The sequence below is a fragment of the Mus caroli genome, unplaced genomic scaffold, assembly GCF_978045245.1.
Source record: "Mus caroli unplaced genomic scaffold, Mus_caroli_1 scaffold_18, whole genome shotgun sequence".
Classification (NCBI taxonomy): Eukaryota; Metazoa; Chordata; class Mammalia; order Rodentia; family Muridae; genus Mus; species Mus caroli.
This window is the reverse complement of record NW_028227273.1, coordinates 69,865,034-69,884,215: the sequence shown is the minus strand read 5'-3', so window position 1 is coordinate 69,884,215 and position 19,182 is coordinate 69,865,034. Positions and strand designations below refer to the sequence as shown.

Below are 19,182 nucleotides of genomic sequence, written 5' to 3'. Positions count from 1 at the left end.
AGGAAAGCAATGCTGAGCTGGGAGCCTGTTGTGGGAGCACACACGACCCTGGACAAATCTCCCAAAGGAAGCCAGAAATGGGTTTGCTAGATAGAGGGATGTGTGCCAAGGAAGGAGGACCCAGAAAAAGCTGATCCCTAAATTAAGTCTTAAAAGATGAAAAGGTTGCCGGGTGTGGTGGCACATGCCTTTAATTCCATGCATGGTAGTAAAGACAGATGGATCCCTGAGTTCAAGGCCAGCCTGGTCAACAGAGTGAGTTTGGGCAGCCAGGACTATACAAAGAAACCCTGTCTTGAAAAACAAAAACAAAAAGATGAAAATGTTTAAAACAGGAAAAAGATACAACCCAGTTTTCTTCTTTGTGTACATGTGTGGGAGGCTTAATGTAGCCGAGGCTGGCCCTGAACCCCCGATCCTCTGGCCTCTTAACTCCCAAGTCCTGAGCTCACAGGTGTGTTCCTTGTGTTTGTCCATGTCTCGATGCCAGTCACAGGATGGTCCTGAGCACTGACAGTAAGAGGAAAGAGCAAGTTTAGGGAATGCTGGCAGTGCAGGACAAACCTTGGAGATACCCTGTACCATACCAGCAGCAGTGCAGCAGCTGTTTATTCTGCAATGTCCAGCACTCGTGCCCCGGAGGGTGGACAGCAGGAAAGCAGCAGTGTTTTAGGAGCTACACCAGAGCCCAGTCTTCCACCAGAAGGTGTTTGAGCAGTAGTAAACAGCCTACAAACAGTGGTTCTGTATTCCTGTGAAGAACCGCAGAAAACCAGTGCTCACTGGAGCAATGCTGGTGTAATCCTAGGGTCAAGTCTCTGCTGGCCTAGTAGACAAGCACTTCACAAACTGGGTTAGGCCTCCCAGCATCCTCTGAAGTAACCTGCAACACAGCAAAGCCCTTCTACTAAGAGACAGCAAAGGAGCAGACCACAGGCCATATTTATCCTTGTGGCCAATCTGGGGACGAGAACTAGAGGAGTTGGCTGCCGCAGTTTCATGGAGAAGCAAGTGGGGTCCCAGAGGAGCTGCAGGTACAGAGCCCACAAGTCTCACAGGGAGGAACCAGGCAGGGCAGTTGGCATTTGTGTAGAGTTCAAAGGAAAATGTTCTGCTAGGCCTGGTTGTATAGGCCTATAATCTCCCCTACTTGGACGGGCTATTGGTTCAAGGCCTGTCTGGGCTACAGAGTGAGTTGAAGGACAGCCTGGGTACTCTAGGACACTCTGTTTCAAGCAAGAAAGTAAAACAGTATTTAAAAAGGTATACAAGGAATTAGGAAAGATGTCACTATTAACTTATACAAATGTCCGAGTCAAACAGTCTCCTTTTGCATGAGAGGTGGGAGTTTGCCTTTTGATACTGAGTTTTGTTTCACAGGAACCAAGATGACTGGAGATGTCTGATGAGGATTCCTGACAGTGGTCCGTCTCCATTTACTCCACATGACAAGCCGTGGGGACCAAAAGGCAGAAAGCAAGGTCAGAAAGCAGGTTACTGTGGCTGGCAGTGCAAATCCAGCAGCGGATAGACTTGCCTCTGTGCAGTCTCGTCGCTTTAGCTCTACTTGATCCTTGGTCTATTCCTTCTCAAGAGGTAAACAGTATATCCTTCGAGAAAGGTGTGAGGAGCCTCCCACCCTGTACTCTCATGACTCAGATGTACAAAGATACCTCTTCAACAGATACTAACTTTATTTAGGAAACATACTAACACTAATCACATCACTTATTTTCACATCACAAAGTTGTATATTGCTGCAAGTCCACACGTTTGCTTTGTAAGCATGAGTATGTTGGCTACTCATCCAGACACCCCGATGGTCAGCTGGGGACCACATTGTTTTGTTTCTTTTTTTTCTTTTTCTTTTTTTTTTTTATTTATTTTTTTTTTTTTTTTGTTTTTCGAGACAGGGTTTCTCTGTATAGTCGTGGCTGTCCTGGAACTCACTCTGTAGCCCAGGCTGGCCTCGAACTCAGAAGTCCACCTGCCTCTGCCTCCCGAGTGCTGGGATTAAAGGCGTGCGCCACCACGCCCGGCTTGTTTCTTTTTTAAAAGATAAGGTCTTTATGTAAGCGAGGCCAGCCTGAAACTCCCTGTTAGGTCAGACCCAGCCCCAGAATCTTCCTGCCTCAGTCTCCTGAGCGCTGAGATGACAGTGTGCAGTGTGACTCCTCTAATTGGTGGGCATTTGCCAAAACCCATAACTACAAGGTTTAAAAGGCAAAATTATGCTTTGGAACTTCTCCTTCGGCTTTCAGCTTTTTAAAAAACCTTTATTTCTTTTTTGTTTTTGTTTTTTGTTGTTGTTGTTTTCTGTATAGCCCTGGCTGTCCTGGAACTCACTTTGTAGACCAGGCTGGCCTCGAACTCAGAAATCCATCTGCCTCTGCCTCCCGAATGCCGGGATTAAAGGCGTGTGCCACCACGCTCAGCTTAAACCTATATTTCAATTTTATGTTTATTGTGTTTTGCCTGCATGTACGTCTGTACACCACTTGCATGCAGTGTTCAAATAGTCCAGAACAGGGTGTCAGATCCCCTGGAACTGGAGTAACAGATGGTTGTGAACCACAATTCAGGTGTTGGAAATCAAACCTGGATTATCTAGACAAGCAGACACTGCTCTCCCACCCTACTGCCAGAGACAGGGTTTCTCTGTTTAGCCCTAGCTATCCTGGAACTAACTCTGTAGACTAGGCTGGCCTTGAACTCAGAGATCCACCAGCCTTTGGCTCTTGAGTACTGGAACTAAGGCACCACTCAGCCAGTTCTCTTATGAGCCACCTGTTTCAGCATATAAGCTCCTGAGTGCATCTCCAATGTTGTGGTATAATGCACAGCAGAGGTGCTCTGGTCTCTTCACATAGGAAAATAGGCCAGGCAGCAACTGCAGAACAGACAAGCGGCACACCAATGGATGCCTTTCTTTTGTTTTGGTTTGTTCCTGACATGTCACAGGTTAGCCTATCCATGTGTCCACTGGCTGCTTCCTTAGTCCTAGATACAGTATTCACAATTTCCATGCAGATCAATAAATGACCAAGCCTGCAAACAAGTCTGTAACAATGTAGCCATGAGACACTGCATCTAACACCTACAGCACAAAGATTGATGTAACAAGGGAAGTCATAAAAAACTCCATTTATTTGTCTGTTTGTTTGTTTGTTTATTGAGACAGGTCTCTTGTAGCCATAGCTAGCTTGAACTTGTTCTGTTGCTAAAGATGATTGGCCACATAGACCTGAAGAGAGCTATGGAGGAGCTAGCCCTCTCTGAGGTAGTTGCTACAGAACTTCAACCTCAATAGTGGCTTAAAAACAAAACAACTAGTACAATCTATAACTTTCTAGATTTAGTGAAGACATGAGAGAGCAGGTCTCTGTAAAACTGCATGTATTCCTGTCCAGTCAGGGGCACTGCACCACAATAATGTCTGTTTTATCTTTTCCTTCATTTTTATTTTATGTGTATGAGTGTTTTGACTGTGTCTGTGTTCTACATTGGCACAGTGCCTACAGAGGCCAAGAAAGGGCTTAGGTCCCTAGGAACCGAATTATAGATAGTTGTAAGCCATCATATAGATACTGAAAACTGAACTTGGGTCCCCTGGAAGGCCCAGTGCTCTAACTACTGAGCCTTCTCTTTACCCCCAGCCCATGTATGTATGTATGTGTATATACACATATACATATATTTTTTAAGACAAGGTCTTATTATGTAGCCCTGGCTGGTCTGGAACCTGTTACATAGAACAGGATGGCCTGAAACTCTCTGAGATCCCCCTACCTCTACCTTCTGAATAATGGGATTGAGAGTCTGTCACTAGGCCAATTGTTTTTTGATGTTAATAGTGGACAAGTGGATGAGAGTCTATAAATTCCATCTCAGTAATTCTGATGTAAACTGAAAATCAGTTCAATATGTAAATGCAGGGCTGAGGACATGGCTCAGTGGTAGGGAACTTGCCTAGCATGTATAAGGTCCTAGGTTCAATCTTCAGCATCTCAAAGTGTGTGTGGGGGGGGCACAAAACCTAAACTGTCAAATATAAAATATTTAAGGAGACCAGAAAACCTCTACGAACTCAGAAAATGGGTAAAGGACATTTAAAGATCTGAAATCCAGAATGCTCTAAAACAAACTGCTCTGAAAAACTGGAAAATTAAAGCAGACAGCTTATGAAGATAGGAAAAATTAAATAGTAATTTTAGTTTAATAATAGAGAAAGTAGGATGGATGGTGGTGGCACATACCTTTAATCCCAGCACTCAGGAGGCAGATGCATCTGTGAGTCAGAGGCCAGCCTAGTCTATAGATTCTGTTCCAGGACATTCAGAGCTACAAAGAGAAACCCTGTCTTGAAAACCAAAAACCAATATATATATCATATGCATACATGTATGCATACATACATATATATATTCTTAAAATGCCAACACCTAGTGTATCATAAATTACTTTAAAAATGAGCTGATTATCACCAGGCATGGTGGCACACACACACCTGTAATGCAAATACGTAGAGGATGGAAGCAGGAAGATGAATCCAAGGGCAGCTTCAGCTACACAGTTAGTTCAAGGCTAGCCTGAGCTGCATGAAACTGACTCTTGTACAAACTAAACCAAAGCAAAGCATAAACTGAGCTTCTGAGGCTCCAAGGGGATATGGTGTATATTAACAAACTTGGTTAGTTTAATGAGTGGGCTTAAATTAGATTAAGTATTTGTTTTAAAAACAAATGTTTGAATGCTGCTAAAATATAACTTCTTATACAATGTCATCACATTTTGGCTTGTTTTTTAACATCAAAAGCTAATAAATAATAAAAACATTAATAAAATAAATACTAAGTGAGAACACTTAGTATCAGATAAGAACAGTGATAAGAATAAAAAATATAAAGAAAACAATACACACCTTTTGGTAGACAAGTCAGAAAAAAAAAGGACATTAAATTTAAAGAACTGGGTATGTTGTAGGAGAAAAGCTAAGAACGTTGCTTGTGATGCAATCATGACTGAGCATCCATCAGTCTCCTTGGGCTACACCCCTGGGACTCCCAGTGGGGGCCACACAGAACACAAGGTCCACCACCAGTCTGGAACCCTGCAGAGCCCCGCACATACTCCCAATTAACGTCATTGCTTCTGAAGGCTTCTGAGTCTCAGTGGTAATGCATGGGTGAGCAGCAAGAGCTCAGCCTGGGAACGTCCTGGGGGCCTTTTGGCAGGAGCCCAACTCAGAACGGAGGCAGTCAAACTCAAAGTGCTCAGCTGGGCCTAACACCTAGAAGCCCAGCAATGAGAAGGCTGAGGGAGACCATGATTTTTGAGTCTAACCTAGGCTACATAGCAATTTCCAGGCTAGCCTGGGCTACATAGGGAGTTCCAAGCCAGTTAGGCTAACTAGTAAGATCTTGCCAGAAACAAAAATCAAGATGGTATTAAATGAACACCAGAGTTGGAGGTATAGGCCTCGGCAGTGGGCTCAGGGGAAGTGGGCGTTGAGGCTTACAACCTTCTGTAGAGGTGAGCAACAGTGGTTCCTCTTCCCTCTATAGAGTCACACGAACCCATCCTGGAAGCCAGCATGGTGGGGGAACTGGTCCACTGTGCAGAGTCCAAAGTTCTAAATGCATTTACCAGGTAGCCCAAGCTACATGAGGCTCCTTTCTGCCCTGCCTCTTCTGCCACTGTGGCCGTGCTGAGAGCTGATGTGGATTGGTGGAACAGGGAAGGATGAACCTTCCCCAGCAAAAGTGAATCTCAGCGTGGAGACAAGCACTGGCCTGACACATGCTGACTCTCAGGCACGCCAGACAGTCATGTGGGAACTAGGCGCCTGTCCGTATGATCCCGACTTCCATGGCCCCAGCACAGCCATTTGGGCCACTGCTTCTTCTTTCTTCCTCTGTGGTGCCTAGACCCTCAGGACCAGCTGAGGGAGGTTACAGGGTGTGAGGGAGGTCACGGGGAAGAGGAGCTTGCTATAGTCCTCAGAGGCAGCACCTCCCTTGGCATCCTATGTGTACAGGCTGGTACAGGGCTCAGGAAGCACAGACATCCAGAGACCTGAAGGCCATAATAGGGGCAGGGGTAGCACACAGAAGATACAGTACGTGGTCAGCCACAGTGTGAGCTGAGGGATCAGGTCACACAGGTGAATCAGATGCTGTGTGAACAGGTCCAGGGGAGCGCAGGGTCTGGGGAGAAGGCAAAAAGCTGGATGGGGACAAGCATGCCATGCTTGGTGGGCCTCAGTCACTGTGACAGAGGAACGAAGTACAAGAGTCACCAAGACTACAGAACTTCAAGGAGGCCACAGGGATGAGAGGCAAGGGCCTCACTGAGTCTAGTCAGCTTTGAGAAGAACTCTGGAAATGGAGCTGACTGGTCAAGTTGGTCAAAGAAAGTCTCTCCAGAGGCCACCTTCAGGTATGGACTCGCAGTGAGGCGCAGCAAGAGCTTCAGGCTCTGCAGAAACACAAAGACAAAAGACAGTTCTCCAGCCCCCATTCCATCTCTAGACTAGGGGGAGCGGTAGAACTCACAGACCCTGCCCTTCCCAATCCTATCCTACACTGCAGCAGCAAATGTACCCCAGGGGAACCTCAGAGGAGCTGCAGGGTCAAAGCACCAGCAGGGGGGCACCATGGGCCCACGTTTGGCAAGAAGATTCATTTGCCCTTTATAAGGGGCTGAGGCTCGGGGGCATGGAAATGTAGCCTTGGCAATTGTGGGTACAGGACAACTGGCAGAGCCAGGGCCCTGGGTGAGGGCAGAGGGTGTCTCTTACAGAGATGCTAGACAGGGCTGAGGGTTCAAGAGCTCAGAAGCAGGAGGGCTCAGGAATCCTAACCTAAATCCAAGCCAGGGCCAGGCCTGGCATGAGAGACTAACAGCCCCCCTGCACAGCAAACCTTTCCACTTTCTGGGGGTGACGTCTCACTCACTCCCTGCTCCCTGAAGAGGCAGCCGGGCCTCTGTCCCATCACCCCACAATGTGGCTGTCACCATCAGTGCGGGCCCGTCATTCGGTGTCAGGGTCTTGGAAGCCCCAAGCCTCCACAGCTGCGATGAGGAAGTTCTCAGAGCAGAGGGGCTGGTTGTTGAATGTGTCACAGTGTCCAGTGCGCCCTCGATTCAGGTCCCCATCAACGTAGAGTGCTTGACCACCTCCTCCCCCTGTGGGATGTGCAGGGGAACAGATGTCTTTCTGCTCCAACAACCACCCTTCCTTAGATACCCCATCATTTTTGTCCTTGAAGGGTCTGCTAAATAGCAATCTCAGGAGAGAGATCCCTCAAACTACAGAGGTTCCTCTAGAAGCACACGTTTACCTAGGTCTGGCTCCCTACCTAACGCTTGCTTGCTAGACCTTAGTTTCTATCTCTACCCCAAACAACCCAGGTCTTTTTCCTTTGCTTAACTGAGATGTCTACTACTGGTGGTCAACAAGAAACTGGGCACAGAGGCTTCAGCTACCCACAAGTCCCCTCCGAGTACAGGCAAGACCCAGTCTGGGGTGAAGGGGACAGGTGCCCACCAATGATGAGGCAGTCGTTGCCTCCAGCCATGAACATGGACTCAGTCTTAGAGGGCAGGTTGAAGTGCCGGGCGGCCAGGAAAGGGGAGAGCCGATCAGCAGGGTCTGAAGAGCAGTGGCTGATGAGGGAAGGGCTGGCTGCTGCCTCTGAAGACTTGAGGGATGTTGCCTTGGTCAGCTCTGGGTGTTTGATGACCACCCACTCGTAGCGCTGCACTTCCGGCTGCAGCTGGGGATGAGTGAGTGACAGTCACAGTTACTGCCATGTGACACCTCATTGGGCCACCTCACATACTCCAAAGCTACAGCCCACCTCCATCCCATGACTCTTGTGAATCCCTGAGTGGGGATTGTGGCAATGACATGCCACATTGCAGATGAGGCCCTGCTAGCTCTTGGGGTTCTCATAGTCTAGCCATCAAATCCAGAGCAAACAACAGAATGCTTTAGATCTTGGCCACAGTGAACAGTGGAAATAAAGCTGGGCTCCTGTGCAGGGCTGCCCAGGTCCATGGCCTGGTGACTTCTACCAGCCTCTGGGACAGCCTGGGGTCAGAGAAACCCTGGCCCACTGCAGACTGGGCCTGCATTCAGTTTTGGAGGGAAGGTTGAAGTGCTTAGAACATCTGAGAAAATAGGAACAGCTGGGGCAGGAGGGAGTGGCCAGAGGGACCCCACATTCAGTCCAACTCACCCTAAAAACAAAGCATTCTCCAGTCCCAAAGAAGCCCAGCTTGCCTCCGAATTTAGTCCTCTCGCTCCAGTCTGTTGACAGGTAAGCCCCACAGACCTGAGGAGGGAACTGGGTGAGACTGTGCCTTCTGCCCTCAGGAGCACCCTCCTGTTCCGGTGTGCTGAGTGACCAAGTCTCAGCTTAGGACTGGTGTAGCCTGCATTCTTCTACCACTGAAGGCAAAAAGCGGTATGGGAGAGGGCTGAGTTCGGGGAAGTGAGCCCTCTGGGTCACTTTTGTCGTCCCCTGCCTGTGGCACACTCAGGACTTGGTAGCAGCTTAGTGAGCCGGGCTTCTCACCTCCTTTTGAGTGGTCTTGATGAGCAGGAGGGTGGGCTCGTGTCCTTCACACTGGAAATAGAACCTGGGGGCAGAGAGCACATGTGCTACCTACCCTGCATCCCCTCCCTGGCCCTCCCAACTTCAGTCCCAAGGCCTAGGGACTATGTCCCTATCCAGCCACCTCTGTCCACAGTGGCCAGGAACTTTGCACCTAGTCCAGGCTGCCCTGGTGTGACAAAGGAGCGGATTCCCGGTGTAGTCCCCCTCGGGCAAAGCTGAGTGCTGGAAGCAGAAAGCAGAGACCCAGGGAAGCTGAGCCCTGGACCTGAAGAAGGTGAGGCTTGCCACTGTGGCACTCAGGCATTCCCAGGGGCTGGAAGAAGGAACTCAACCAAACCAGAATGCTTGTGTGGTTGGAGGCAGGGCCTTCAGGTTGGGGTAGGGTGGTCAAGAGTTTGTGAATTGTCATTTGAGACTTGAATACTACCTGTACCTGAGCAAGCTAGCTTGGAGGGTAGAGTGCCCCTGTTAGAATGCCAGAGGCTTACACAGTCAGAGCCCCACAAAGGGGAGGGGCACCTGGTTCAGGCCTGTGATGGACGTAGTGGTGAGGATAGCAGGGAGGTCAGGGCGAACTCTCTGAGTAACTTCCCCTAACAAGTCTGAGCTCTTGAGACGGGAACATTGACATTTGTTTCGTCATGGTGCCTACATAGGGCCCTCAGCTGTGGTACACACAGCAAGGACCTCCATGTCTACCTGTCCTGGAAATGACAGAAAGCCAGGACGAGAGGCTCCTGATTCTCAAGCCTTGGAGGACGAGGCATGACCTCCGAGGGTCCCAGGTTCAAAGGCTTATCTCCAGCTCCTCTATGACTTCCTGGAAGTGGAGTGCAGGATGTGACTCTCAGGTGTTGGGGGCCCCTCACCTGCTTAAGCTGTACCCATGCTGCAGTGATGAGAAGAGCAGGAGGGGTTGGCAGAGGGCAAAGCGCTCAGGGATCCAGGACCAAATGTCTCTCATCTCCTTCACGCTGACAATCTCTGAGTGGAAGTTCTCTGCATGGACAGCTAAGTGCACAAACTGCCTGGGAAAAGCGAGGAGGGATCAGAGCCCACAGTGAGCATAGTCCTGACTCTACCCCTACTCTGTGGCCCCACCGCTTCATTTTGGAACACAGCCTAGAAAGGGTGTCTCACCTACCCAGCCAGGTTGGCAGCCTGGTTCTGGGTGCCAGTTGGAAATGGGGTGAAATTATTCCTAGAAGTCCCCCCTCCCTCCTGATACATGGGAGAGTGCCCATCCTGGAGGCACAGAGGACAAAAGCCATTTTCTTTAAGAAACTAGGACAAATGAAGTAAGCCTCCAGCAAGACAAGACTGCAGAGCCAGCCAAGTACCAGCAGATCACATAACTGAGGCAGAAAGATTGGCAAACAGACAGACAGACAGACAGACAGTGCCTGCATCAACAAGCTAAAGCAGCAAGCAGAAGCCAGCCCATGAGAGCCACGCAGGCCTTGGGAGACACCAAGCAGTAGAGGCAGAGGTGGCTGGAAGAAAGGCAGGGCAGAGAAGGCAAGCATCAGGGTGCAGGTTCAGACCTACCTTTTAGAAAGTGAGACACTGAGAAACAGGAGGAAGCAACGGACACGGAGAGGAAGAAAAATAAAACAGACAAGGTGAGGTTAGTGGTGGGTACCGGTCCCCAGATATGCCTTCCTTCGGGTCCAGGAGAAAGTGACCTCCATACCAGCAGCCAGCCATGTGTCAGTAACCTACAGAGTCGTGTCAAATACCATGACTCTTCCCAAGCCTGCTTCCAGGGATGGGAGGCCACAGTCAGCATTCAGAAGAATGCCAGCCATGAAGCTTGGAGCTAGAAGGGCAGAGCAGGGGCAGTTCTGATGTGACCTCTAGGAGGGCAGCCTAGCAACTGCTGGACCTTCTGACCCCCTGGTAATACCCAGCTTCCTTGTCTTGTTAAGGCCATAACTGCAAAGCCCTTCCTGCTTTCTAGTGTCTCTGTATCCACATGTGAACAGGTGGACAGACAGAAGGCTAGAAGCAGACTCATGCTCAGACTTCAAGGATGCGTACCACTAAAGCTTCCCACTCCATAGATGCAATATGCTCACAGTACAGGTACGCACACAGTACAGTACAGGTGCACACACAGGAGCACACACACATGCATACACACACACACACAGAGTACAGGTGCACACACAAGAGCACACACGCATGCATGAATACAAGCACACACACACACACAGTACAGGTGCGCACACACAGGAGCACACGCATGCATGCACGCATACACATACACACATACACACACACGCACGCATGCATGCAAGCATACACACACACATACACACAGTACAGGTGCACACACAGGAGCATACCACATGCATGCATACAAGCATACACACACACACACACACACACAGAAGCATGGGCACACATAGGAGCACACACACATGCATGCATACAAGCATACTCACACACACACACACACACATACACACAGAAGCACGGGCACACATGCACATGACCCTGGGAACCACCTACCTCTTCTGTTTGACAGTTATACCCTTCTGCCTCAGTGCTTTCTCATTGGCCATTTGCAAGAGCTGGATCTCCTTTCGGGAAAATAGGCGGATGGCAAAGGCCTTCTCTAGTAGTTTCTCAGGGGACACTGTCTTGGCAATGTCCTTGACAAACATTCGGATGTCTTGCTTTACATTGTCTGACTCAAGGGGCTGTCCTGCTCTCACCTTGTGGAAGAACTTGAGGATGGCCAGAGCAACTCGGTACAATACTTTGTAGCCTTCTACAAGGAAGACATCAAAAACACGGGCAAAGTAATTGAGGGGCAGCTCCCCAAAGAGCCATCGCTGCCAGTCAGAGTAGACCTGCAGGACGTCCTCTGACACGGCCACCATCAGTTTGTGGGCTGCCTGGCAGTACTTGTTCACCAGGTCCCCAAATGTCATACAGGAAGACTCAAAGGCCAGGAAGCTCTGGTCAATGAGCTTCTTGGTGGGGTCATTGCAGGATAAGATGCGGCAGGCTTTTTCGAAACACTCAGCTTCATCGATGCTGTAGTGCAGTAGCAAGGCCACCACAGCAGGCAGGGCAGGGCAGAAGGAGATGTCAGGGAACTGGTTGGCAATACACAGGAGGATCTTGCGCACAGCCCCTTCACCCCGTGTGTTCAGGCAGTAGGTGGGCACCTGGGTGTTGTCTACAAACTCAGGCAAGGGCAGACCTCTGCTGCTGTGCTTGCCCACAATCTTCCCCACAATGTCACTGTACACGCTGGCATCGGGTGTCACTGTGCGGCAGGGGATGTCCCGGATCAGGCGCTGGTACACTCTCCCGCGCAGGGTGTGGCTCTGAGCCCAGTAACCCTGCCGTGCCAGCTGCTTCAGCTCCTGTAGCTCCGTGCAGTTCAGCTCCTTTGGCCCCAGGTCCTGGATGGATGCATCCATCTTGTCCTTATCCACAAAGCAATTGTACCCTGGGGGGTCCATGGTGCCCAGTGTGCCCACAAGGCAGGTCCTAGGCTGCCAGGAAGGGAACAAAAAGCAGCTAAATCCTGCAGCCCCGGCTTCGGGGGTTTTCTGTTAACCAGTCTGTCATCCCACACACCCTGTAGGATTGAAAACCATTTTAGTGAATGCATTGAAAGTACACATTTCAAAGGACTTGGGTTTTTTGTTTTTTTTTTCATTTTTTCCAAAAAGGCCTAGAAAGATAAACAATGGCTCTGAGAAGTCATCACTGACTTTGGAGAACAACTTCTCTTCACAGAGCTCATCTGCTCTCAGATAGGTCATATGCTCCAAGCAATGAGAAGCTGAGGACAGGCTCCCAGCAATGCTCGGAAAGCCTGACTCCAACGTGGGCCAGAGAGATGGCTGGATGGTTAAGAGTGCTCACTGCTCTTCCAGAGGACCTGAGTCCAATTCCCAGCAACCTGCTCAGGAAGTTTAAAACTGTAACTCCAGTTCCAAGGGATCCAATATCCTTTATGTGCACTGCACATAAGCAATGCAGACAAATACTCATACAGAAAATAACAAGATACATAAAATCATGAGATTAGTCTTTTCTTTTCTTTTCTTTTTCTTTTTTAATTTTTCAAGACAGGATCTCTTTGTGTAGCATGGGCTGTCCTGGAACTCTTTTTGTAAACGAGGCTGGCCCAGAACTTAGACATCTGCCTGCCTCTGCCTCCTGAGTGCTGGGATCAAAGTCATGTACCACCATGCCCGGTGATAAATCTTTAAAAAAAACATTTAAAATTAGTTTTATTTACCTGTATGGGTGTTTTGCCTACAGATGTCTGTACACCTTTGCATGCCTGGTACCCAAAGAAGCCAAAGGAGGGTGTCAAATCTACTGGGACTGGAGTTACAGACAGTTGTGAACCACCATATGGTTCTGAGAATCGAACCCAAGTCCTCTGGAAAAGCAGCCAGTGCTCTTAAGCACTGAGCCCTTTCCAGTCCCAACCTCCATCTTTAAAAAATATAAATACAATTATCTTTAAAAATACTTAAAAGAGCCAGGAGGTGGTTGCGCACACCTTTAATCCCAGCACTTGGGAGGCAGAGGCAGGTGGATTTCTGAGTTCAAGGCCAGCCTGGTCTACAGAGTGAGTTCCAGGACAGCCAGGGCTACACAGGAAAACCCTGTCTTGAAAAACCAAAAAAAAAAAAAAAAAAAAAAAAGCCCAATTTTGCTACAAACAGCTTTCTACTTGGGAAGATCCACTTAGGCCACCGTATCCTAGGGGCTATCTAAAAAGGGACAAAGGACAAGAGGAGCCTGCTAGACAGTGCTTGCTCTCAGCCTTGAGTGTCAGGCAGGGGCTTGCTGGACAGTGCTCTCAGCTTGTCAGGCAAGCTGCAGTCGGGTGGGCTGAGGACACACCTGTGTTTTGCTCGCTATGCTGGATGGAACACTGTACCACCGGGCCACACCCCAGTCCCAAGGAAGAAGTTCTAACACAGCTTCATCTTCATCTGACCGCCAGCCTAAAGGCTAAGCTCCCGACAGGTCATTCCAGCGGAAGCCACTGGTAGAGTAAGACAGAGCCTGGGGTGGAATTCTGTAGTAACCGTGTTGAGGGACAAGTGGAAGGTGCTGAAATTTCAAAACCAGACACTTAGTTCCAATTAAACTTCAGCTAGGAGTCTTAGGGGAGATGATAGCATCTCACTACCTGGCAGCCACTGTGATCCAGACACACATATGGTGTGGGTGAGCAGGGTATAGTGCACCATGCTTGAAACACCAGAACTCTGGAGAAGGGGAATCACAAAGATCATGAGTTCAACCCCTGACTAGGCTACACAGGAAATCCAAGACTGAGTTACATAGTGAGACCCTACCTCAATGACAGATAAATAGGCTTTGGAGAAAAGGCCCAGCAGTTAAGAGCATGGGGTGTTTTTATGGAGGATCTGAGTTCAGTTCCAAGCCCACATGTCAGGAGACTCACAACAGCCTGTAGTCTCAGATGCAGGGGATCTGATGTCCTCTTCTGACCTCTGTGGGCACCAGGCAAACACATGGTACACATATGTACATGCAGGCCAAATACCCTTACATATAAAATAAAATACATTAAAAAAAACAAAACAAAACAAAAACAGCCAGGCATAGTGGTACACACCTTTAATCCCAGCACTTGGGAGGCAGAGACAGGCAGATTTCTGAGTTTGAGGCCAGCCTGGTCTACAGAGTGAGTTTCAGGACAGACAGTTCTGTTATACAAAGGAACCCTGTCTCAAAAATCAAATTAGACAGACAGACAGACAGAGGGGGTGATGAAAACCTTGCAGGGCATGGTGTTGCATGCCTTTGTGAGTTTAAGGCCTATCCTGGCTTACTACAGTGAGTTCTTAGCCAGATGGGGCTCTATAGTTAGACCCTGTCTAAACAAAAATCAAGCTTAGTCTTAGACAGAGAAGCACAGGCAACCAAGGACGACTGGCTGAGAGGTGGAGAAATAGCTGTCCCCAGGGAAGAGCCCTCCAGTTGGTTATCCAATACCAAGTAGTCAGTCCTGAAATCATGTACATACAAGTGACACCATATGGACAGAGAGGTCATATCTACATATTTGTGTGTGTGTGTGTGTGTGTGTTGACAACAATTAAAGAAAATGAGATCATGAAGTTGAGAGAGAAAGTGGGGAAGGCTTGAAGGAAGGAAATGATGAAACTACATTATAATTTCAAAAAATAAGAAAATTATTATAAAAATAAATCTTAAAAAAGGTATGCAGGGTCAGGCGGTGGTGGCACACGCCTTTAATCCCAGCACTTGGGAGGCAGAGGCAGGTGGATTTCTGAGTTCGAGGCCAGCCTGGTTTACAAAATGAGTTCCAGGACAGCCAGGGCTACACAGAGAAACCCTGTCTCGAAAAACAAAACAAAACAAAACAAAACAAAACAAAACAAAACAAAACAAACAAACAAAAAAGGTATGCAGGTAAAACACTCATATACATAAGATTAAAAAAAAAAAAAAGCAAGTGGAGGAGAGGAGCTCAGCTGGAGAGCGCCGGTCTAGTATGCATAAGTGCTGGTCTAGTATGCATAAGGCCTTATGCTTGGCTTTCGGCACGAAGACAAAAAGAGAGAGGGGAGAAAAGAAGAGGAAAGGGCAGTGGATGAGAAAGGCAGGGGTGAGAAGGACTAAGAGGTCATGTACATCAGCTATAACAGCCTATTGATCTGGGTTCTGAAGCTTACACAAAGGCTGCTGTCCTGGGCACACAAGCCCAATATTCACCCACATACACTGAGCTGACCTTTCTGATCTGGATGGTAGAACTGTCCAACAATGTCACAGGGGTCCACTTCAGTGACTTGCGGTAAATATTCACACCACTCTGATTTCTCTTGCATCTAGAAAATCCAACTAGAAAATAAATAGAAAAAGTGAATGCTACTGAGTTAAAATAATTTTATTTATTGTTTATTAAGACAGGGCTTCTCTGTGTAGCCCTGGCTGTCCTCAAGCTCTGCCTCCAGAGTGCTGGGACTACAGGCGTGTAACACCACACCCAACTGAATTATAATGAAAATCCTATTGTGTAGGACTATCTAAGAAAACCTCTTGATTTTATGCTTCTTCTCTGTTTGGTAAAATATATGCTAAACACCATTTTAAAGAGTCTTTGTGTGAGGGTGTATGTCCAAAAGCATACTTGTTGGAGATCAGAAGACAAATTTGAGTGTTGGTCCCTGCCTTCCACCTCCGCTGCGACTGGGTCTCTTATTCACTCTTGCACACACCAGGCTAGTTATCTGTGGGCTTAAGGGATTCTCCTGTCTCTGGCCAACTCACCTACCGCTGCCTTGAGGCTGACATTACATAGGCACGCTCCTGAGTCCAGCTTGATATGGGTTCTGATCTGACCTCAGTCCTCAGGCTGCACAGGAAGCACAGTATCCAATGAACCTCCTTCCCAACCTCATTCTAACCACACTTGAGGCGCCTCAGGGCTGCAGTGATAGCTCAGTAGTTAAGAGCCAATGCTGCTCTTCTAGGGCTCCTGGGTTCAAAGCCCAGCACCCACATGGTGGTTCAAAACCATCTGTAACTCCAGTCTCAGGGGCTCTAATCCCTACTTCTGGCCTCCATCAGCATCAGGCACATATATGGTGCATAGACATATATGCAGGCAAAAGATGCACATAGAATACAAACAAACAAACAAACAAACAGATGCTTCAGTGGTGTCAGGTGCCTTCATATTGCTGTACCATTGCCAGTGCCTCCAGAACTGCTCCATCTCCCACCCTGGAACACGCCCCTCATCTTCCCCTAGCCCTATTGTGACCTCTCTGCCTTCCTTTTTTAATTACCTGGTTCCTCTCCAGAAGCAGTCAATGCCCTAAACACTGACCCATCTCTCCTGCCCCTGCCTTTTTGTTGTGTTGTTGTTAAATGACAGTCTTACTTTGCAGCACATTCTGGCTTTAAGGCTGTGATCATCTTGCCACAGCCTCCAGAGTTGTGAAATACCACCATACTCTGGTACAGAATTTCCTTCCATTTAAAAAAGGCCAAGTGTAGTGGTTCATGCCTTTAATCCCAGCATTTGCGAGGCAAAGGCAGGTGAATTTCTGTGAGTTCAAGGCCAGCCTGGTCTACATAGGGAGTTCCAGGACAGTCAGAGTTAGAGACACACTGTCTCCAAAAAAAAAAAAAAAAAAAAAGACTTAATTATTTTTATTTTATGTGTGTGAGTATTCGCCTGCATGTTTTTGTTGTTGTTGTTTGTTTGTTTTGTTTGTTTTTGTTTTCCAAGACAGGGCTTCTCTGTGTAGCTCTGGCTGTCCTGGAACTCACTCTGTAGACCGGGCTGGCCTCAAACTCAGAAATCCGCCTGCCTCTGCCTCCCGAGTGCTGGGATTAAAGGCGTGCAGCACCACTGCCCAGCTTTGCCTGCATGTTTGAAAGAGGATCACAATTGTGTAGTGCCATCGGAGGCCAGAAAAAGACATTGGATCCCCTGCAACTAGAATTACAGCCAGCCTTGAGCAATCATGTGGGGTACTGGGAAAGAAGCCATACCCTCTGAAAGAGCAACAAGTGCTCGTAATTGCTAAGCCATCTCTTCAGCCCCCATTGATAAGTCTTTACAGGGGCTTTTTCATATTAAGCCTTAATTAAGACAAGGTTTTCTGGGGCTGAGGGTGTAGCTAAGTGTTACAGTACTTAGCCATGACTAAAGCCCTGAGTTTAATATCTGGCACTACAAACAATCCCAAAATTGATGCAAGCATTATAATCCTATTAAGTTGATTTTCATTGTGTGTCCCAGTGGGAAAGTCTTTTGGATAGCAGGAACAGTCCTATTGCCTGGTCAGCACCTCCTTCTGGGGCAGGTGTGGGGGTCCCTCTTGCAGTGCTCTGAAGTCAGCAGGCCCACCTGCCTGTCTTCCCTCAGCCATGCCCACACAACACGATTTCCTACATCTGAGTCATTGTTAGAGTTTGGTTCTGGGGCTAAAAACCTACAGAGCCACCACAGGCCCACTCTGTCTAGGTGACAAAGACCTGCTCCCTCTGAGCAGAATAAAAACATTTATAAATAGAACAGGAGTTCAGCAGACCAGGCCAGCCTGCTCCAGTTGAACACTAAACTGAGACCTGCACAAGTCCTGGAGGTACTGAGGGTACCGCTCAGAGAGCTACTTCAGGAGGAAACAGACACAGTGCTGTGTGCTGCAGCAAGAGGTCCAGGAGTGTGCTGGAACCAGAGGGAGCCGGAGGCAGTGAGACCATAGCCCTCATATGCCCCTCAAAGGGACCAGGATGCTACTAGGCACATGAGGCTTTCTCCAGACATCTATAATATGGGCTCAGCTGCCTTGTAATTCCAGAGGATCTGACACCCTCTTCTGACCCCACAGGGCAAGAGGCATATGTATGGGGCATGCATATAGATGCAAGAAAAACACTCATACACACCACATAAAATAAAATTTGAAAATCTTTAAAGATGGGCTCAGGGTGCTTTTGTCATGTGATAAAAGAATGCATAAACAGTCTGGATGGATGGCTCAGAGGTTGGAAACACTGGCTGCCCTTCTAGAGGACTGCAGGTGTGATTCCCACATTAGATTCTAGATACAGGGGAGATGAAGCCATGAGCACACAGGTAGTGCACAGGACTCAACGGGGTGCCAGTACAGCCGCGGGTCTCTGAGTTCCAGGCCAGCCTGGTCTACAGAGTCAGTACTAGGACAGCCAGGGCTACACAGAGAAACCCTGTCTCTGAAAAAAATACAAAAAGGATGCATAAACACCAAAGATCAGAGAAGAGCAGATTGCAGAGCAAAACTTGAGAGGTCAATTCATTCATCAAGCTCAGGTCATTTCATTAGTCCCAGCTCTGTCAACTGAGACTGCAACTACTGCTGCGGTAAATGGCCTTCAAAACCTTCTCTTACATTTACACACATGAAAACTAAGTCACATTTTAAATTATGTTACTCATTAAAATGGGGAAGTGAGGAAAGCAGGAAATTCATCAAAACCATAAAATAAACCGGGCTTTTATACCCACACTTTGGAGAATTAAGTTTTGGGTTTTTTTTCTTTTCTTTTCTTCTTTTCTTTTCTTTTTCTTTCATTTTTTTTGTTTTGTTTTGGTTTTTTGGTGCTTTGAGACAGGGCCTCTATATGTAACCCTGGTGGGCCTAAACTCACTGTGAGCTAAACTGGCTTCCCACTCTGAGATCTGCCTGCTCTGCCTCCAGAGGACTGAGCTTAAAGTGAGCACCACCGCAGCCGGCTTCGCCCCTTTGTTTTGAAGATAGGTTCTCAAGTGCGCTAAACTGGCCTGGAACTGGCTACTTGGCTGATGGTGACCTTGAACTTCAGCTTCCCGACTGGAGGGCTGGGATTACAGAAACATTACCACAGCAGGCTCTTTTTCACTTTTTTTTTTAATGCTAAAATCCAACCTAGGCTCTTTTATATGCTAAGTACATATTGTCCTCACTGAAGGAGCTCGCCCAGGCCCAAGGAGCTGAGGCTCTCTAGCTGACCTGACTCTCTGGCTGGCTATGTCACACAGACT

General features: G+C 48.1%; 1 protein-coding gene across 8 annotated transcripts in view; it reads right to left on the bottom strand.

The window, feature by feature from the left end:
* Positions 1-1,672: 1,672 nt before the first annotated feature.
* Positions 1,673-19,182, bottom strand: part of Tbc1d24 (TBC1 domain family member 24) — a 29,223-nt gene continuing 11,713 nt past the window's right edge. Inside the window, exons 2-10 of one of the 8 annotated variants that reach the window (XR_015045990.1) lie at positions 15,397-15,506; positions 11,139-12,136; positions 10,173-10,190; positions 9,494-9,652; positions 8,583-8,646; positions 8,244-8,339; positions 7,550-7,778; positions 6,957-7,188; positions 1,673-6,477 (exon numbers count right to left, since the gene is read on the bottom strand). Coding sequence is in view for 7 of the 8 variants with exons in the window: in XM_085833279.1 (XP_085689405.1) it covers positions 7,034-7,188; positions 7,550-7,778; positions 8,244-8,339; positions 8,583-8,646; positions 9,494-9,652; positions 10,173-10,190; positions 11,139-12,136; positions 15,397-15,506 (1,829 nt within the window). In the remaining variant the exon portion in view is untranslated. Of the gene's footprint in view, positions 7,189-7,549; positions 7,779-8,243; positions 8,340-8,582; positions 8,647-9,493; positions 9,653-10,172; positions 10,191-11,138; positions 12,223-15,396; positions 15,507-19,182 lie in introns of all 8 variants that reach the window. The other 7 variants (XM_085833279.1, XM_029471290.2, XM_085833282.1 and 4 more) reach the window with 7 other exon arrangements.